Source organism: Camellia sinensis, chromosome 5 (assembly GCF_055761805.1).
Source record: "Camellia sinensis isolate YWXY chromosome 5, ASM5576180v1, whole genome shotgun sequence".
Classification (NCBI taxonomy): Eukaryota; Viridiplantae; Streptophyta; class Magnoliopsida; order Ericales; family Theaceae; genus Camellia; species Camellia sinensis.
Window position 1 is genome coordinate 208,586,246 of NC_138965.1, and position 22,527 is coordinate 208,608,772.

The window sequence follows — 22,527 nt, forward strand, 5'->3', positions numbered from 1 at the left end:
TATTATTAAATAAATAATAATAAACATATAATCTAATTTGGCATTGGATTATCAAATATGGGATTAATTAGGGATTATTATTTGGGGCCAAATTAACAGAAATATGAAATTATAATACTAGTTTGGTCAAATTAGAGTTAAAGATAGCAAATAAATAAATATAAAAGTAAGAGTAAATAAATAATAATATTGATAACAATAATAATAATAATAATAGTGGGTGTGGTCGTAAAATAAATAATTAATTTTCTGTTGGTATACAATAAAGTGTAATTTAATTAGGGATTAATTTATTTATATGGTTATTGGGCAAAAGTGTAATTACCATAAACATTTATTAGGATAACACTAAATCTACGTTAGTAATGAGCATATCCAGCTGAGATTGAAACAAATCTGTGGAAGGATTTAAGAATCGGCCACATGTTGGCTGGATAGTGGTCTTACTTTCCTATAAAAAGCGAGAAGTTGCTCAAATCTGTGGAAGGAGAAAACAAAGAAATGAAAAAAAGAAAAAAAAAAAAAAAAAGAGGCACGTAAGTACTGAAAGTAAGAAACTTATAGTAGGAAGGTTGTGACAGTGAAATAAGGCTAAGAGTCAATATTAAGGTGAGTTATATTATACCTTGAGTTACTATAATATATTTTACGTATGTTTTAACTTATCATAATTTATTTTATACACGTTATATTTTATAAGTTATATTAATTCATGTTATGTTTTAGAAATATTTCAGTTACGTGGATTAATTTCTCACTTTGCTGTGTGCTTATAGCTGTTACCCTTTCAGGTGACGAGATGTAGGTGAAACCCATAACCTCACGAAATGGAACCCGCATGTGGATTGATGTTGAACCACTTTTTTTTTTCCTTCTTTTTTTTTATTATATATTTTTGCTCCCTTTTGTTCTACTCGGGGCCGGTCATTGAATAATAAAATAATAAAAGCCCTATAAATGTATTTCTCTTATTATAATAGTAAAATGGAGTAAATTCCTATTTAATTATTTTTATTTCCGCTTGCACAGTTTAATTTGCTACAAATAGAAAAAGTTAGTAAGTTGCGATTCCAACCCTAAGCCCCTGGGTTTAGGTTGTGACATGATCAACACCTTTTAGCCGAGGTAAGGATCAAGGCAAAAACCTCGGTTGCAAGGGTTTTGTAGTTTCCCAAGTTGTTTTTCAGCCGAAATGTGTATCTCGGCCGAAAGAGGGAGGCAGGATAAGGAAAGGCCAAACTAAATTAGGCTGACTAGGCTTGTGGTAAAGATGATACACTAAAGCAGAGAAGTGCTGTAACCGAACAAAAAGATCGCAAAAAAGAAGATACAAGATACTTTCATTCATTAGAAATTAAGTATAAAAGGAGGGGCTTGTAGCCCGGTTACATTTTCATAAAGTAAGTAAACCGAGCAAAAATATATTTTCTTTCATTCATTAGACGACAATTACAAGAGGTGGGGCGTATAGCCCGGTTACATGACTTAAAAACAAAGGAATGACAAGAAAACAAAAGGGTTTTTTTTGTTCAAACAAACAAATCATCAAGATCAGTATTTAGGTCAACCCGGATTTCACCACTGGGTAGGCCGGTTTCGGTAGCTGCTTCCTGGGATAAGTTGGTCACAGGCACCCTCTCAACCATACTTGGCACCGGTTGGCTAAGCGGATCTACCTGAGCTGGCAAAGAAGGCTAAAAACCGAGGTTAGTTTTAGCAGGTGGGGCATTATTTGGATCAGGGGTCTTTTCCTCCTTTTCTCCCTCTTGAAAAAACTTTTGTTGGACCGCGTTTGCATAGTCCGTCATGTAGCTCGGTATGAAGTGAGGAGGAGGGTTCAAAAAGATTTCGGAATCAAACCCCTGATCGAGCTTGGAAGCCACAGCCTTCCACCTATATTTGAAGAAAATGTCCTTGGCTGCTTCACATTGTTGGACATAGATTTCCTACCCTTCCTTAAAACCTCGGTCCTCAACGTCTTCTATTTTTTTTCTCAGCTCTTGAAGCTCGGCATTCTTTTTCTTCTCCAACTTAGCTAGCTCCCACAGATAGTGATCTTTTTTTTCTCGACTAACGCTTTTTGTTTGTCAACCTCTACAGTGTTGACCAGTTCGGCTAGCCTTGCGTTCTCAGATTCCAGCTCGGTCAGCTTGGCCTTAGCCTCCTTCAGTTTGGCTGCCTTGACATTTGTATCAGCCACAGCCAACCGTGCTGCTTTTCGCAATTCTAGCACGCGTTTGTGGTCCACATGGTTTTTCTGTAGAGCCTACAAGTGAAGAAAGAGTGGTTAGGGAAAACCGAGTAGTCAGATGGATAGTATGTATATAAATAAACTAGTGGACTATTTACAAGTACCATGGACTTGGTCGCTGAGTGAATGGCTTTGAGCTCGGTTAGATGATCGTGATGTTCCATGTCTGTTGGCAGACACACGCTCTTGGAAAGGTTGAAAGCCAGCATGTGGTCTTTTTCAACCACCACCGAGTTTTTAGTAGACACAACACGGCTTTTATAAGAAATGGATGGTGCCCATATAAACGGAGGGGAAGGACCTGCTCGGCCAGATTGAACAGGCTCTAGGTTAAACAGCTCGGTCTTAGGGGGCATGGTCTTTTCCTTATCCACCAAATGTGGTTGTTCGGTCGACGAGGTGCATGCACGCTTGTGCTGCCGAGACGTGGTTGCCCTTGTTGTTGGAAGGGCGACCACTGTCTCGCGCGGTTGATTGGCGGCCACTAGTTCAGTTTGAACTTCGCCGGAGGTCTGCTCGGTAATAAGAGCTCACACGGCCCTCCTTTTTGCTATTTCCTATTCTTCGGTAAGGGGAATTAGATTAATTTGGAAAAGAGTGGGGTCCGGCTCGGGTGAAGACTCTAGAAGGAAGTCGGTTACTCTGACCTTCCTTTTACCACTGTAGTGGTAGGTCGATTGCACGTCAAACAGGTCGATCTAATCTCGATGCCGGTATTGTAGCGTGACTTGGAGTGCGGCTTGATTTGCGTATGCGTAGGTTGATTTCAGGTGGTTCAAATCTTCTTAAGGGACAAAGAATACAAAGGTTAGCACGGTAGTGGTTTTGCTGACAAAGAAGATAAAATCGAGCTGTCCTTACCAGCGGTTCCCTTGTTCCAGTTGATGTTATAGCCCGGTATCTGGGCTTCATAGTCTTCAAAATTTCAAGACACCCAAAGAAAATCATCGTCGTTCAAGTCTTTATCAGGTGTACTCTTGACGATTTTCTCTCAACCCTTTCTTACTCTAAGGTAATATACCCAACCGTCATCATTCTGACTAAGCGAATAATGGTGAAATAGCTCGGCCAGTCTAAGGTTAAGGCCAAGGCAGTGATTTAATTCGGTTATGCCGTTTATTATTCTGTAGGTGTTGGTGGATAATTGTGTGGGATATAGTCTGGTTTGCCTAAGGAATTCACAAATTAGGGGTTGGACTTGGAACCAGAGTCCACCCTCTATAATAGACAGCAATGTAAATGGAACAAAGCCCGATCTACCCCAGGGTGTGGTGTCTGGCTTGGCTAGTTCAAATTGAACATCCTCAGGGATGTGGTAATCCCTTCGGAATTCGACTATAGCATCGGGCGAACTCACAAGAAACCGGTATTTGCCCATTTTTGGGTAGCTTTTGTATACAAGTATCTGCTCGGCACCTTAGCTCGGCTTTGTAGTGAATGGTGTGCCTGAGTGAACCTAGTCAAAAGTCTACACAATGAAGAACATAGAATATGTTATGGCCAACTGGTGACCGGGCTAAGGCATCAGTATAAATTATTTTGCTCGGCCTTGGGAGAGGGTGAGATTTTTATCTCGGTCCATAAAGTGAGCTAAACTATAGTTCGGTCATGATTAGGCAATGTTTTCTTAGTTCAGGAAGGTGCATCTAAGTGAGCACAAACTTGTTCTAGCTTGGTTTCATTATGAATTCTGGATTCAAAGTTCATATGAATCCAGTCACAGATAAGCTGGAGTTCTTCCTATGGTGTAGGGTTTCTAGGAAGCTGATTCTAAGCTCATTTTTTAGCACATAAACAAAAACTATGCATACTCTTGTAAAAACAATATAGTGGGTTTATAGAGTTAAGAGAATCAAGCACCTGAAAAGAGTCAAGCAGAGTGTTTAGAAGGAACATGAAACTTACAAGTTTTTGGATGTAAACATTGTGCAATAATACGATGTTCCTATGGCAGTAGTGAAAGTACCAAAGCTTGAATAGGGGCAGAGGCAGAATTGGAGTTTTTGCTCTCAGAGGGCAGAATTGGAGTTTTTGTTCTCAGAAAGCTGTTTTGGTTTTTAGGTTAGAAGATGAACAGTAACAATGGACGTTTGAAGACTAAGGGGATAAATGTGAAATGGAGGTAAAACGATGGGACTATTCAAATTTTGGAGTTATGATTGACAGCTGTCATAGCGATAGAGGCAATCGAGAGGAGCCATGTGTCCCAGTAAGGACGTGGTGTCATCAGCATGGGAAAGCGGGCTGTACTACGTCAAAAATGGGGAAAACCAAGTGGGTTTTTTAGCTCGGCTAACCGAAGTGTTTCACTTCGGGTGATATTTTAGCACGGCTTTAAGGTAATAATCCCAATCATGCTTCGCAAAAGGAATTAAGGGGCAATTGAGAGGGTAATTTATATGCATAAATTAGGCCGAGCTAGGTCCGTTTGTTTTAAGCATTGGGCCGAGATAGGCAGACTCTTCAGTTCGTTGGGGCACGCTTCCAGCTGAGCTAAGAGCTTCAGTAGCTCGGTCTTAAGGCGTACAAATATCAGATCAAGGACTGGAATTGATGGACTAGATGTAAACAACCGCTCGGACTAGGGTATAATTTGTAGTGTATTGAACAAGGGTTTATCTCGGTCAACTATCATCTTGGTTCTGTCTAGCGTAGGGCAGGGCCATGTTAGCTCGGCTGGGTGTGCTGCCGAGCCGAGGTAGGAGGTTTGATCCATATCACTTGGTTGGTAGTGAGTAAGGTGTTACTAGGATGGATATTATCCTTAGAAGTGTGATTCCTAGCAGGATTTTGCTGAGGAGAGATGGAGTTCTACTAGGATTGTGCCAAGCTGAATCTATAAACACTCATAACAGGATTTATATACAGGTATCACAATTCTTACTCTAGAATACACAGAGCTTTTGTGTTTATTGTCTATTTGCTGACTTAGGCATCGAAGAGGTTTTCGGCACACACCCGCCGGCTAACTCACATTTGTGTTTTTAGGTATCAAGACGATGACGTTTAGAGGTATGCAAACTTGATCAACAAGATTATACGAGAAGATTATTTCCCGCTCATACAAGAACCATCCTTGATTAGTGGGTAAACTCTATCATAAACATTTTGTCATTTTTATTTGAAAAGGAACACATTTACTTCCCCTTTGTTAAATTATACAGGAATTAAGAAAGTCAAACTAACTTAACCCCAAAGGAAAGAAAGAAATGGAAAGTGAACCATATGGGTGCGCCAAATGTTGAGAACCACACAAAAGCTTCATAAATCTTCTTTTGGTGAAGTGAGAAGCATGCATGAAGTCTAATATTTGAAGCCATCTGCATTAATGGAGGTCGTGGCTTTGTGGCATCCTTTATTAATAATAATTAGGGTCATTTAATTTTTTTAATGATCTTGTTATATTATTTTGAATAATGTTATATGTACTAATTAGTGCCCTAACTAGTGTATCAATTGATGATGTGATATAATTTAAGAGATTTTTGATATTTGTAGTTTGTATAATGAGTGAAATCAATAATAATGTCATAACTAGTGTTACTACATTAATTAATATACCAATCGGTACATGTAGTACTACCGATTATTTCTTATTATATAAAGATATGTTAACAAAATACAAAATTGAAATAAAATGACATTAAAATATAATATATTTTCTTAACCACCGACTTTAAATCGTTGTTGTTTTGCTTTAATTTTAAACATAGACTATGAGATTATCACAATAAGACCGTTATAGAGATCCATAATTGAAGATCTTGATCAAAGAAAAAAAAATTGACATTGAGAGTTGGTGTTGGACCAGCAATATAAAAACTATAGTTTGTTTTGTTTCCTATTTAAATTTCATCAAATTGTAGTAATTCTTCTCTGTTCGTTAGTCATTTGGTGGTGGTTGCTTAATTCTTTTTTCCTCCACCAATTTTGGATTTATTGCATTTCAAAAAAAAATCTTTAAACGTCTAAAAAAAAAGAAAAGAAGTCCAATGGACTTTTTTGAGGCCGTCAAGAGACCAAAGGCCTCGAGGCCGTGGTGCAACATTTCACTCTAGTTCATTGCCTGTTGTTTTTGTTTAATTCAAGCATTAATTGCGGAAAATATTACAATTAAGTGATATTTTTATAAAGTAATTATTGATTTATGATAAAATTTAAAATTTTAATTATTAATAATATAATTTCCTCATCAATTATTTATATTTGTAATCATGAGCTATGCTCCTTGCCCAACTCAATGGGCATGCTCTTCACTTGTCCAATTCATATTTTATTTTGTCGATCTTTTTCATTTGTTCAAATTATATAATTAGAGAATGTCGCTTGATTATTAAATTTACACTCTTAAAATTGGCTCAAAAGACTCTAGTTAGAATACCATAAAAAAAACAATCGAACAAACAAATAAATCCATGCCCCTTCAGTGGCTTCGTGTAGAAGAAGAGGATGGGGGTCACTGCTGTGACCTTCCCAACTGTGCTACCATGCCTTAAACGACACCATTTATTTTTAATTTTTTTTTCTTCAAATTCTATAATGCCTCTTTCTTGAATAATATATTTTATTTTTTTCAATTATGTTATGTCACAATGCCTTTTGCTTTTTTTTTTTATAAATTAATTTTTTTAAGTTATCTTTTCAATCTATACTGCTTGCATTTAAAAAAATAAAATTGTTTAATATTTTTTGTTCCCTATTAAAATAATGTAATCTTTTAATTTAGGATAAATTATAATATATTCTCTGAGATTGGCTTAAAATATAAATTGTCTTCTATGATTTGAAAATGATATACTAACATTTATTAACATTTAATGGGAATACATAGACACTCATAATATTTTGAATATATCATAGATACCTCTTAGACATTTGAAATTTATATCACAAACAACCTTATCATTTAGTAAAAATACACAAACACAAAACCCCTTAATATTTTACGAAAAGATCACAAACATTTCTTTTAACTTAAATAAATATATGTGATAATTTAATTAAATGATTTGATTTAATAAAATTAAAAACGCAGGATTTATTTTGTTAGAAGGTTCAAATTTTGAGATTTTTTTTTTATAATTATCCAAATAATTTATAATATTATCACATATATTTATTTAAGTTAAAAAAAGTGTATGTGATCTTTTCACAAAATATTAAGGGGTGTTCTTGTATTTTTTGCTAAATCATAAGAGTTAAATGTCAGAAAATGTTTTTGATATAATTTCTGACATGAGTAAGCCCATAAAGATTAGAGCCCACCATTTAGGGTCCAACACATATCTCAAATGCTGAAACCCAGCACTGCCGAAGCCCCATGTAGCAATTAGAACCAATGACGTCAAGACACATAACGAGAAAAGGGCAAGCCACATTAGCAGACAAAGATCTGCAAAGTTATTGCCACTACACATCGCCATTAATGAGGCCCCCTTACAGCATTTATTGCGATAACCCCTCTCCGTCGGGACAACACGCCCTCACCCTGAACAAAGTAAGCTACAGCATAGACTTTCGGCCAAGGTGACAGGTCGGAAGAGACAACGTAATGATTACCAAAGGATATAAGCAGACGTCGAAAACATGTAGAAGGTTAAGTTTTTCTATCTCTATTCCATCTCTACATTCCACTTCTCTCTCTAACTTGCTCGTCGGAGGGTTCGCTGGGGGACTCCCCGTTCCCCGTTAAACTCTTGTGCAGGTCTTCAGGTGGGCTTGATCATTCGGACATAGGCTTAAGGAGCGTGAATCAGTCCTACCCGTTCTACCATCACAAACTGTATCATCAGTTTCAAATGTTTAAGGGGTATCTATGATATATTACAAATGTTAGAGGTGTCCATGTTTTCCTATTAAACGTTAAAAAATGTTAGGATACCCTTTTTATTTTGGTTTAGTAGATTGATTCTAAAATAATAAATAAATAAATTACATTATTTTAACTGGGAACCAAAAAAAAATTAAAAAATTTTATTTTTTTAAATGCAAGCAATATAAATTGAAAAGATAACTTAAAAAAATTAAAAAAAAGAAGTAAACAGCATTATGACATAACATAATTGAAAAAGAAAAAAACTCCATTATTCAAATAGCACCACAAGAAAAAAGCACAGTTGAGAACAAAATTTTTCAAAAAAAATATCGGAACGGTGTCGTTTAAAGCACCGCATAAGGCACAGCTGGAAAGGTCACAATGACCCTTAGGAGTGCGATATCTATTTATTAGCTTGGTGGTGGTGGTGGTGGTGGAATTCAAGTCAATGCGGATAACTATTACAGATTATTTTGAATTTCTAAACTCAAAGGCCTGTCCAATAAGAGGCTGAAAGCTCAGAATTGAGGGATTTTATTTATTTATTTTGTTTTTGGGATTAATTATACTTTCCTCCTCATAGTTTCACTTAAATTTTACTTTAATTCTTATTATTTTTATTTGAATAGTTTGGTGCATATATTTTAAATTTAAATTTTTATTAATTTTATATGTGTATATCTTAACATTTTAAAATTTTAAGGGTACTCTTCATTTGGTGGAGCAGGGGCATTTTAAAATAACATAATCTTTTTCCGAGTCATGGATGAGATGTAATAATGTAATGTATACACCTTTTTCCTTTGGTTGTCAAAATCATGGGATGTCTCACTTTAAAGAACTTTCTTTATTTAAAGCCACCTTATGTACAAAAAACCACGAGATGAAGAAGAAAAGAAAAGGTGGAGCACCATCGCAAGAACTGTGACGAATCATAAAATAGAGCCCTTGATGCAGTGAAAGTGGGCCTTCTTTTCTCTCCTTTTCCTTTTCTTTTCTTTTCTTTTCTTTTCTTTCTTGTGGAATTTTACACTTTATTTTTCATATTTATTTTTATTTAAATTTTTCTCTGGTCTACTGTGTGTCTAGTCTGCATCAAAATATCAGACAATATGGTTCGAATCAAAACAATCTTGCACCATGCCTAACAGAAGAGGGAAGTCATGAAACCAACACCTATTGTTTTCCTCCAGTCAACTGAACCTGATGTGTTTCAAAATCAAAAGGAACTATGGAATTAACTAATACTCAGTCATTTATGTTTTACATTGACAAAGCACAAGAGACCCTTTTGCAGAGAACAAAAAGAACAAGAAAATTTAACCCTGAGGGGCCATCAACAACACAAGAAATCCAACCACATCCTTTGCCTGCTTTTAGAACAAATATACAAGGTTCATATTCCTAGTTCTCTAATTTGAATGGAACTTTGTATTCTCAAGAAAGTCAATGATGAGGACCTAAATCAGATTTTATCTACTTTATTTCTCGGCTTTGCAATTTCACATCTACCACTACTAATAAATAAGGTTCTTTAACCAAGTCCACAGCTACATGCAAATATGCACTTTGGTTCCCCCCTCTTGGCAACTCTTCACTTCACTTGGTTCACATTAACAGAATTCTATGAACCGGGATGATAATCATGACTACAGTGCTACATAAAAAAACCTTTCAGATTGGAAGGTGAACCATCCAAAGCATCTTTTGGAAAACCTTCACAGCTTAGGTTATGCCAAACAGATTAGGACCAAAAGGTGTTATTCCTCAACCACGCAGTATAATACATATATTATCCCTGCTTAATGATGGTTTTTCCTTGAAAATTTAGTACTCTCTCATTCTCCCAAAGGATATACAGGATAAAAGAGCAAGTAAGCACAAAGAAAAGTCACAAAACCATCAAGAATGTTGCACTAAGAAATGAAACAAAATAATGATAACAAAGTAAAGAATTGTGCTGGTTCACAGCCCAAATTAACCACAAAATATATCTCTCGCACTGTTCAAAAGTAAGTCATAAATTAGGCAGCAAAAAATACATAGAGCATCAAATAAAAGAAGAGAGGGGGGGTTTGTGTGAGGAAATTTAAAGAAAAGAGAAGAAAAAAGCCTGGATTAAGGGCAAACCATCCAGTAGCATCACGATGATAAACGCCTTTAAAACCAACATTTCTTGTAGTGGTAGACAGGTATAGTTTCGATGCATGGATCAACAAAGGCTATCAATCTAATTTTTATCATCATTTTTTAAAAACAAATATAATAAAATTAGGTAATTATCGAATCAATCCATTTTTTTCTAAATAATTTACTTAAAAATTCAATAAAATAAACAAATTGAATCATCTGAGTATGATGACTATGGTAGGATCACACGCCCAAATTATACGTTACATTTTGGGAAGAAGGCAAAAGCAAAAAAGGTAGAGAACACAATTTTAAAAATCATCAATTACATAACTTTCGTTTGGAAAAAGTTAATTTAGTTTGGTTTTTTAATTTTTTTGGCTAATTTAGCCTAACTAAATTAGTTCTGTTTGAGAAGAATTTTTGATTTTTTTAAGTTTAAATGTGATGGTTGTGAAAGAAGAATTAAAATAGTTATAGTTTAAATATGACATTTTGTCTTATTAATTTATTTAACTTATTTTGTCTTTTTGTACTTATTTAGTCAATTCAATTCTTGCCAAATGTGACCATATTATATTATTATTCATCGATATATCTATCCATTCTGTCTAATATAAAGTAATACATATCGATACATCTATTAATTCTGTCTAATATAAAATAATATCGTATCATTGATATTGATATGAATTCTTACTAGTCAAAAAAAAAAAAAAAAGTAGTGGTGGTGGTGGTACATGTTGGGTTTGGTGAGTTTGTGACTAGTGAGGGAATTTGGAGTACCTCCCCACAAGTGAGAAAGACAAAGTGGTCTCAATCTGTCACAATTCATCAATTTCCTTATTGTATGATTGCTGAGCTGGTGCTCACCACTCTCCAAGTAAGTCTCCAACCCTCATCATCATCAGTATTCAGATCTAAAGGCTTCATATATCAATAATACTTTGAGACTCCAGTGGTGTAACCCCATCACCTCTACTGTTTTTGATTGGTTTAGAATTTTTTTTTTTTTATCTTTTTTTTCAAGGCTTGCTCTCACAGGGGCCATGTGGAGCTGGGGGTCACCCCACTGCACGGTTGTTCATATATATATTCATCAGCAGTATTTTACATGGATTCTGTGTTTGTCTTGTTTCTACTCACATAGGTTCTCTCTACTCTCTATTTCAAGTGTCCACAAAGCAAACTCTGCCATAACTATTTAATGGTCTTCTTTGCATTCTTTTCAATGGCAATTAATAGTCCTCCCTGATAAAATGTTTTGTCTTTTTCCAGCTTTTTAAAAACAAAACAGAGGAGAAGTTTTGCTTTTCTAAAACATATTTTCAATATCAGTTCTTTTACAAAATTTTATTTATTCACACATTTAATAATTTGAATTTCATATAAGAAGAATGTGTCTGATTTTATTAGTGATAAGTTTTTTCTTTCAATGTTCATTGTTATATAAATTACAATTAAATGTGGTGTGATCACAATATGTTATAACTCCCCAACTTAGTGCGCAAATTAAGTTATGATACAGTAATAGCATTAAATTTGCACCAAACATTTCTATAGATATTTTTCAACTTTAGTAACATTTTTTGTTTGTATGCATATATGATGAAGGCCTATCAGATGATCAGTTAATTATAAAGCCAAAGTTATAACTAAAAATTACACTAAGGCCTCGTTTGGGAACAGGCTAATTTAGTAACTTTTTGGCTATTTGATTAAAAAAGTAGGTAAAAAAAATTTATATGTTTGGGATGACTTTTTGGCTAATTACGAAAAGATGTACAAAAAGTAAAGAGAAAAGAGAATCTTTGATTTTTTTGTATGAGTTGTTGGCTTTTTGGCTAAAAATATAACTTTTTGACTTTTTGGCTAAAAAGGTAAGTCCCCAAACGGGGCCTAAATATTTGGATACACTCTCAAATTAAAATTAAAAGTACTAATAATAATAAACTATTTCTATAAGGGTCTAGCTTGTCTCAAGTTGAGATCAAGACTGGACCCGTCCAGTTCGGCTCATGGGGTCCATTTTTTGGGCCCGTTTTGATAATCTGAACCGTTAATATGTAGAACTCGTCGAGTACTACATGCCTGTAAAAAATCACGTTGATTGGATATAAATAGCTATGTGATCAAATTAGTTTTGTATAAAAAAAAATGGACTGTGAAACAATTAACGGTTGATAAAAAACTGTTTTATTCATATAGCTATCGATATCCGATCAACGTGATTTTTTATAGGCATATAGTACTCGACGAGTTCTGCATATTGAACGGTTCGGATTATCAAAACGGGACCCATAGTGAGCCCATATGAGTCCAACAACACGGTCCAGTCCGATCTTGGACTGGACCAAAACCACTGCCTTTTTATAAATTACATCAAACAAGGCAATTGTGCCAACGCATATATCAAAAAAATCATGATTGATGGCTCGAATTTCATCTTACCCCGTATGACTCAAATTTTGACTTATCGGTCGACCGGCCGGCCATCTAGTAAAAAAATTGACAATCGCGGTAGACAGTGGTGGAGGGAGCATGTGACCAGGGGGGTCACGTGCCTCCCCTGGTTTTTTTTTTTTTTTTTTTTTGCAAACATAAAAAAAAATTTAAAATAAAAAATTACAAAAATATTATTAGAGTAAAATGTTAATGACATTTTAAAAATTATGAAAACAATAACGGTTGTTTTGATTGAAAATGAAGAGACTATTATAAATAAACTATATTAGCTATGAAAATTTTTAAATGTAACGGCGATGTCATTATTAGTGATATGCGAATATAAGTAATCTCACTATAAAGATATGAAATTTATTAGATTGTGGGGTTCACTCTTTATGCGTTTATTTATCATTAGTGGGTGATGTTACATACCAATGATGACGTGGTATTACCATTATATAGAATTTTTAATCAAATTTTGTATCAAAAAATAATTTATCATTATATAATTTATTTTAAGGCTTCTATCCATATTTTTTTTGTATTATCCATGATACACTAGTTACAAATAATTTTTTTTTTTGATGCTTCCTGAAATCAATCATAAAAAATTTACGTGAAATATTTTTGTAAAAATTATTATAATTAGTAAGTGTCTACTCTAAATTAATTTTCTGATTCCGCCACTGACAGTAGACAAATGTTTTATCAGTCGTCCGATTAGTTAACTAACACACAAATTCAGATTTTTCGAACAATCTCAATTCAAGTTCCCAATCTTTATTGATATCAAAATTATCACTTGTCCTTATCTATGTTGTTTATGACATGAATGAAGTGTGACATGTACTGTAGAGGTGTCCACAGGCCACGAACCTTTCAAAATGTGGTGACAATTGTAGAAAGAAGAGCATATCTATCATTATAGGAATAAAGAATACTTACGCATAGTGAGAGTGTGAAGACTTAGTGCTCGTTCGGCATGAAAAAGTTTGAGAATTTTTAGTTAAAATAGTTATAAAAAATAAAATAGATAAAAATACCAATAAGATAAAATATTATATTTAAATCATAATCATTTTATTTTTTCTTTTACAAAAATTAAAAAAAATCAAAAAATTTATCGCAAATGAGACTTTTTTAACCCCAAATTAAAGTAGTAAAAAAATCAACTTACATCCCAAACAAAGCTTTATTAAAGAAATGAGTTTTATGTCATTTCACATTATGCTCATAGAGTTGTTTATTTATTTGGTACAGAGTTGTTTTCCTAACCATTATTAGCTTTGCTATTAGGTCCGTTATTATGGTAAATTATTATTAATTGTTCCTCCTGGGCAACAGTTCAGAAGACTCAAATTCATGTGAGTTTTTTACACATAATACTGGTTTTAGCGCATCTCCAATGCACTAGGCATATAATACTTGTTAGTTAAAATGGCTAGTGTGATTCACTTTTTTCAATTCCAATGCACTAGGCATATGATTAGGCATTTTGGCTCAACTCATATTCACTAGCTACATGTAGCTAGCCTTCAACGCTAGGCAAAATGTATTCAATCATTAGGATCATTTCCCTCCATCTTTGTTGTTGATGTGGCATTCTATAAAATTAATAGTATTTGGATAAATAGCTAAAATAAAGAGCATGGTTGGAGTAAAAACATAAAACAGTTGATAGGCAAAATAAAATATATACTTTATAGTAATATTTAGATAGGTAAAATGCCTACTACCATTGGAGATGCTCACTTCCTTTGGCAATCTCCAAAAGTTAGCTTACTATTTAAAAATATTTTTTTAAAAAAAAAAAGAAAAAAGAAGAGCTTTAAGTTATTTGGGCATAACCATTTTCTGTCAAAAAAATTAACTTTAGCCACTTTAAAAAATCATAAAAAAAAAAAAGCCTATGAGAAAGCTAAGAGTTTTTTTTTTTTTGGTTTATTTATTAGCTAACCTTGAAAGGAGGTCTTAAAAAAATTTCAAGATTGTCAGATCATCCTAAATGACCCATATACAATCTGAAATAGCCCAATTAACACAAAATTTTCTATTTAAGCCATTTTACTATTTGTGAAAAAAATTAATTACTCGATCTAGAACGTCAATCAAATCCGTTGAGTTAGAATTTTAGCTAAATTCTTTTATTTTAAGCCATTAAAATTTGAAAAAAATATTAAATTTAGAATTTCAGTCAATTAATTTTTTGTATTGTTATTATTTTTCTTTGTTTTTTTTTTTTTTTTTGTTTATTTCAAATTTTTCTTTGCATCATAAACCCGCATGAATTTGTAATTCATTCTTAAAATTGTTGGGACAACAGCAGTAAATAATTTTTTTATTTGTTAGGTAGGATGTCTTCTATTTTGGGAGTGCATGAGTGGCTTCCACATGTATCAATATCAATATATTGGGTGGGTGTAAATCAATAAAAATTAGAGGATCCAAACAAAAACACTTGTATGTCATTATTGAGTGCAATGGTGTTATTAGAAAATAGAAACTCTTGTGTGCAATCACATGCATTTAGATCACCTCAGTCCTAGTCCCATTTAAGGCATTTGGAATATTAGGGTCCGTTTGGGAAGAACTAAAGTGAGTTTTTTTGGCTATTTTAGTCACAAAAGACAAAATAAATAGGTTATTTTAGTCACAAAAAACAAAACATCACATCCAACCCATAATCATTACACTCTTCTCTCACAAAAAAAGTCAAAAAAGCTAAAAAAGTCAAAAAAGCCAAAAAGTCAAAAAAGCCAAAAAAGCCAAAAAGCGCTTCCCAAACCAAGCTTTTTAGCTTAGGTTAAAATAGCCAAAAAAGTCAAAAAGTCAAAAAGTCAACCCACTCCACAAACGGAAGCTAATTTTGCTTCTTTCATGTTTGCCCTCCATTTGTCTGATTAGTTTGGCCCCTTTTGTATTTAAACAAACAAAACAATAGCCTCTCAATAGGTTGCACACAAAAAACACCAGAAAAAAGAGACCAATAAATTGATTCAAATTATACGATTTGATATTCTTTATTGAAAATCAATTTGGTTTTGATTTTAAATAATCAAAAAATATTGATTATGATTCTATTCATAAGTTCAATTTCACAATTTACACAGATAAATTTAGTTACTAAATTCCTGTATAGGTTTTTATGTTTTTGGTTCACTTATAAATCCAACCATGTACACTCCGAAATATTATAAATAAAAAAGATTAAAAAAATTTAAAAAAAAAACTTGTTAAGAGATTAATGACGACCATGTTATTGAAATTCATTACCATATTATTAAATTTCTTTCCTTTAATGGTCTTGCTATACGTGTAAAAACATTGAAGAATACGAGATATTTTGTATTTGTTTTCAAATTGTTAATATGTATTTTAAGGCAGATGTTATTAAAACTTTTTACATCATTAAACTACGAAAACATTTATAAATACGAAGGGGGTGTTTGTTTCAGCTTTTCAGAGTCAACTTATGGCTTTTAGCTTTGAAAAAGTTATTTTGGACTGTTTGGTTAAACTTATTTCAAGCAGCTTCTGATTCTAACAGCTTATTTTAACTCAAAAAAACTGATTCTGAGAAGCTGCTCACCTCTTGCTTCTGATTATCAGCTTCTGCTGTGGACATGTTAATTTATGGTTATACTCTTAAATTTTTTTATTTTTTAAAAATAAAAAAAGACTCAAATGAACTATAGATTATTATTATTATTTTTTATGAGAAATGTAGACAAATAAAAAATAAAAATTAATTGAAAAAGCTATTTCACAGCTTATTTAACAAACACTACTCAGCAACTTAAATTTATAATTTAACAGTTACACCAAACAGATTAACAACTTCTGATTAAAGTCATAATCTATAATCTATTAAGCTATAATTTATAAACTGTTTTAACAGCTACACCAAACAGGGCCAAAAATTGATTATTAAGCACAATTTTCTTCCATGAATTTTTTTTTGGGGGGGGGGGGGGGTGTTTCTCCTATCTATATAAGAAGATTGTATTCTATTATACAATTGATTTTAGCACACTACTACCACATATAAATGTTTTGGAAATGAAATTTTTTTACTCTTAAAAGTAAATTTTTTTGACTAACTTCAGTCGTCATGTGAGTGATTACTGAAAGTAAAAAAAAAAAAAAATTAACAACAAAATCCTAAATTATCGCTAATAAATGCAATTTTAGGGCAATATTTTTTCTACCAAAATATTTAGGGCCTGTTTGGCAACGTTTACGTTTTCAGTTTATATTTACAAAAATTTTACAAACTAGTTTTTGTTTATTTTTAGAAAAACATAAACTACAAACGCGTTTAGTTTAAACAAAATATTTAAAAAAATTTAAAAATATAAAAAAGAGTGAGAAATGACAAGTGGTGGCGGGTAGTGGGTGGTGACGAGTGGTGGCGGCGGAAGACGGTGGTGGAAAATGATGGCGGGTGGTGGTGGCGGAAGACGGTGGTGGAAAATGGTGGCAAATGGTTGGTGATGGTGGCAGAAGACGGTGGTGGAAAGTGGTGGCAAGTGGCGGGTGGATGGGTGGTAGTGGTGGAAGACGGTGGTGGAAAGTAGTGACAAGTGACGGGTGGTGGCGACGGAAGACGGTGATGGAAAGTGGTGACGGGTGGGTGGATGGTGGTGGCAAGTGGGTGGTGGATGGCGGGTGGCGGGTAATGGTGGTGATGGGTGGGTGGGTGGGTGACGGTGGCAGCTGGTGGAAAGTGGTGGCAAGTGGCGGGTGGTTGGGTGGTGGTGGTGGAAGACGGTGGTGGAAAGTGGTGGCAAGTGACGGGTGGTGGCGACGGAAGACGATGGTGGAAAGTGGTGACGGGTAGGTGGATGGTGGTGGTAGGTGGGTGGTGACGGTGGCGGGTGGTGGGTGGTGGGTGGTGGCGAGTGGGTGATAGTAGTGGCGCGTGGTGGGTGGTGGTGGCAGGTGGGTAGTGGGTGGTGGATGGTGGTGGTGGTGGTGGTGGTGGCGGTGGCGGTGGCGGTAGAGGTGGGTGGTGGCGAGTGGTTGGTGGTGGTGGCGGGTGGGTGGCAGGTGGGCGGCGGATGGTGGTGGCGGTGGTGGCGGTGGCAGGTGGTAGTGGCGGAGGATGGGGGGTGGGCAGTAGTGGCGGAAGACGGTGGTGGAAAATGGTAGCGAGTGGTGGCTAGTGTTGGGTGGTAAAAAAAAAAACTCAAAACTCAAAACGAAAACACATTTTTTGAGTTTATATTTTTTGGTCAAATTTATAAACTGAGACCACTGATTTATAAATCAAAAATTTACCAAACAAGTTTTTATTTGAGTTTTTTAAATTTTTATAAATATAAACTGAAAACGTAAGTGTTACCAAACGATACCTTACTTTTGAATTGTAAATTATGATTTCATAAGAATAGTAATTCATCTTAAATATCTAATTTTAACTCTAAAAATACAAGAATAACACTTTTAATAATTAAAATATCTCATATCTGAAAAAAGATATTAAACTATTCACCCATTTTGCAAATGTAAAAGCAAAGGGGGTTCCCAAAACAATGATAAAAAAATAAATAAATAAATAAATAAATAAAAAGGACAAGAGGAGTGGTACCACATGTTCGAACAGGCGTGGAGACAAGAGTCGCACCCCGTATGGTTCAACTACACTATCATTTGGCCAACCATTCATTTCATATAATGCTATTTTCTATGAACCTAAAAAAAAAATATAATGCTATTTTCTCGATGTCTTTCTTTGACTAATTAATCACCCCCCACAAAACCCCTCTCTCTCTCTCTCTCTCTCTCTCTCTCTCTCTCCTCTCTCCACAATCTCCTCCATTCTCAAGCTCAAGATTTGGAAAGCCAAAAAAAGCTGAGAAAAGAGAGGATCCCTCTGAGATGGGTTCAACAAACCCATTCAAAGACCAATCTTCCTCCTCTCTCACCAAGAAGCTCCTTCCCTGTATTCTCTATGCTCTCCTTCCCCTTGCTCTCATTCGCTTATATTTCTACCCTCTAACACCCTCTCTCTCTCCCACCAATCAATTCCCCCACACCAAACCCCCCATCATCACCACCGCCACCGCCGCCACCACCTTCACCTCTCCTTCTCCCCCCTCCTCCAAAGGTATAACAAGTCTGTTGTGAGATGTCTTATATTTTTACTGTACACTCAAATTTATTATAAGTTGTTCTTTATATAAGCAAAGGGTCGGAGCGGTATTTGTTAAATCACGTATTTTTTTTTTTACTGCTTCTATGATTGAAATCATTTAATTTCTTTCCTAACTTGTTGGTGATAACTAACAAGGTTCTCACTTCATTTTCATGTTTGTTGTGTCTTTTTCTTGTGTGCAGAACATCATAGTAGTAATACTGAAACACCATGCGATTACTCCAATGGCAAGTGGGTCCCAGACAAGTTGGGTCCACTCTACAATGGTACAAGCTGTGGTACAATCAAAGATGGCCAAAATTGCATGAGCCATGGCAGACCTGACCAAGATTACCTCTACTGGAGCTGGGAACCAAAGGATTGCAAAATTTCCAGGTTTGATCCCAAAATTTTCCTCCATTTCCTGAGAAACAAACACTTGGCCTTTGTGGGTGATTCCATGGCTAGAAACCAATTGGAGTCTCTTCTTTGCATGCTTTCCACCGCCTCGAAACCTGAACTTGTCTATAACCATGGTGACGACAACAAGTTTCGCCGGTGGCACTTTAAGTCTCACAATGTCAATGTATCAATTTATTGGTCACCATTTCTTGTAAAGGGTATTGAAAAAACTGAGATTGCTAATTATAATAGATTGTTCTTGGATTCTGTCGATGAACGGTGGGCGTCGGATATGGATAAGATGGACATGGTTGTTTTGTCAGTAGGGCATTGGTTTCTGCATCCCGCAGTGTATTTCTACGGTGAATCGGTACTAGGTTGTCATTATTGTGTTGGTCAGAACTACACCGAGGTCGGGTTTTATGATGTGTTTGGGAAAGCTTTTAAGACTACCCTGGAGACGATAATGGAAAGGCGAGGTGCTGGTGGGGGTGGGGGTGGTGATAGTGGGAAGGGAATTGATGTAGTTGTGACTACTTTCTCGCCCCATCATTTTGAAGGTGAGTGGGACAAGCTCGGCGCTTGTCCCAAGACTCAGCCTTTTAAAGAGGGCGAGAAGCTGCTTGAAGGGATGGACGCAGAGATGAGGAAAGCAGAGGTGGGAGAAGTGGAGGCGGCTAAGGAAAAAGCCAAGAAATTTTCACGAATAAGGTTAAGTGCTTTGGATGTCACCAAATTATCGTTAATGAGACCAGATGGACACCCTGGGCCTTACATGTATGCGAATCCATTTGCGAATGGAATTGCAGAGCGGGTTCAGAATGACTGTGTCCACTGGTGCTTGCCAGGGGCTATTGATACATGGAATGAGATATTGTTAGATGTGATGAAGAGGTGGGACAGTCAGTCTAGGTGGAGTGGAGGAAGATAAGGTTAATTTGGTAAATTTGTTGCATTGTCAAAATGGAGGATTTTGTTTGTCTATGTTGTTTCCCCTCTAATTTGTTGGTTCTTAAAGATACCCAAAAAGAAGAGGACATGGAGGATTGGTTTGTTTTGTTGTTGTCATTGAGCTCTTCTCTTGTTGGGGGAAAGAAAGAAAAACAGTAATTACTCAGAATTTCATACTTCAAATTTCAACTCACAATAAACATTTTTCTGTCTAGATTGATTTTTTTCTGAGTGAAATTCTAGATATCAATTTTAGCTGACTAGAATTACTAGTAAAGAGGAAAGTGAGCTGGAGAAGTGCACAAAATTTAGATGTATGATGCAGATTTAGTGTTGTGTAAGAATAAATCTGATCAATGCATTTTAAATTTTTTATTTTTTATATTTTTTATTATGTATGTAAAATTGTTGAGAAAAGAATATGAAACAAGCTCCAATTGTTGCCAAAGATGTGGATCTTGTCAATGGAATGGGAAGGGTACAAATGATATTAATTGCAGTATTCAAGATATTCAATGTAAATTGGCATTGGTGTTTTTTTTTTTTTTTTTTTTTTTTTTTTTTTTTTTTTGGGGGGGGGGGGGGGAGACAATGCAAAGTTTGGCTGCATTCATAGAGTTGTGATTGTCTTCATTTGCTGTCTGTGTTGATTTGCTTCCATGTTGTTTCCATGTAAGTCTTATTATACATATTGATTGTAATTTTATTACAAATTGTGTCGTTTGTCATGAAAGCTTTTTTGGTTTTTTAGTTAAATTAGTTACAAAAAGACAAAAAAAATTAAAAAGTCAATAAGATAAAATATCACATTTAAACTATAATTATTTTATTTTTTTTCCTTGCAAAAATTAAAAAAACCAAAAAAATTAACCTAAATGAACTTTTTAATTTATATTAAAATAGTCAAGAAATCAATCCAACTTCACAAACGAATAAAATTCTTAAGTTTAGCCTTTATTTTAGTTTGGTGTATTTAATTGACTTTATCAAAGGTACTAGTCATGTGGTTGTGTAGAAAAAAAGAAAAAAAAGAAGAAAATTAATTGGGGAAAAGAAAAATCAAACATGGTTGGTAATAAGCTTATGGTGGTTTCCAACAAGTAAACTAGAGAGCAACATGACATTTGAAAATCTTCTTGATTCACATCTGTTTGGTGATTTTTTTTTTTTTTTTTCATTTTCTAAATATTTGTTTGAGGAATTGCTTTTAATATAATTTTTTTTAAAAAAAATAACCCACTTCTACGAAAAACTAAAAAAGTTGTATTTGAATTTCTAAAAATTGTTTTCTCACAAAAATAAAATAAAATAAGATTTTACTTGGTTTGCTATTTTTTCAATTGTTTCAATCATCCCCTCATATTTTGAGTCAAATTGCAATTGGAATCATACGTATAGTACCGTTTCAAAAATTATAAAAAACAACAACGTGATAGTATTAATTATATTTAGCACCTTTGTAGTTTTACCGAAAAATTCACTTTAATCCATGCAATTTTTTTTTTAAATCTCACTTTAATAACTTTATTAATTTTGGAAATTGTATTATAATTGTAACTTGACTTAAAATTTGGGAGTTGAAATTAAAAGTTAGAAAATAAAATAGAATTGAGTGTAAAGTATGTAAGTGCAAAATGAAATTGCCTTAAAAACAATGGGTGTTTTTAATTTTTTTTTATTATTGTTAATTAAAAATATAATAAAACAAATTAAACAAAGAGAACAAAAGTAAAACCAATATCCCAACCCATGACTTTTGTTCACCTACGAATTGGGTTGAGTAATGCTATTTGCACATTTCTCTCAACCATAATTTTCATGCATGTGAGAACTCATTGCACATCTGTGATCAAGCACACAAACACATACTTTTCTCTATCCTTAATTAATACAAGTAATCTTCTTTTTCAACTTTACTGTAAAAGTAGGGTCAATTGGTAGCATCTTGTGGAATGAAAAGGATCCAAAGCAACATTTATTTTATAGCTTATTTGTGAAGCAAAACCATAATATCAGCCTGGCGCAGGAAAAAAGTCACTTAGGCCTCTTTGACATGTAATATTTTTAGTAATAGTTAAAAAATTATTAAAAAAATTAATAATTTATAATTTATATTAGAAAGTCAAAATTTATTTTTTTCTCTATTTTTTGTATATTTTTTCTTAAAAAATATATAATTTATTTTAAATATATTAATTTTTTTACCTCATATTTTAGTCAAAAAATCAAAAAAATTACTAAAATAACTTGTTTCCAAATAAGGACTTATTCCAATAATTTAATCTATTTATATCTTTTAAATTTTTGTATGTAAAAGTTATTTATAAAAAAAATACTCACTCTGCTTTAAAATATTAGTCTCTTATTCCATTTTTCATTGTCTCAAAATATTAG

The 22,527-nt window shown here is 34.1% G+C and overlaps 1 protein-coding gene across 1 annotated transcript; it reads left to right on the plus strand.

The window, feature by feature from the left end:
* Positions 1-18,345: 18,345 nt before the first annotated feature.
* Positions 18,346-20,581, plus strand: LOC114322652 (xyloglucan O-acetyltransferase 1). Its single transcript, XM_028269996.2, has 2 exons — positions 18,346-18,753; positions 18,984-20,581. The coding sequence occupies exons 1-2, from the start codon at positions 18,525-18,527 to the stop codon at positions 20,111-20,113; spliced, it is 1,359 nt and encodes a 452-aa protein (XP_028125797.1). The 5' UTR covers positions 18,346-18,524; the 3' UTR covers positions 20,114-20,581.
* The last annotated feature ends 1,946 nt before the right edge of the window (positions 20,582-22,527 follow it).

Bases quoted from the DNA above. Each gene is read 5' to 3' on its own strand.
- LOC114322652 (XM_028269996.2), top strand. From the start codon at position 18,525: ATGGGTTCAACAAACCCATTCAAAGACCAATCTTCCTCCTCTCTCACC. The intron at 18,754-18,983 runs GTATAACAAGTC...TCTTGTGTGCAG, and splicing joins TTCTCCCCCCTCCTCCAAAG to AACATCATAGTAGTAATACT.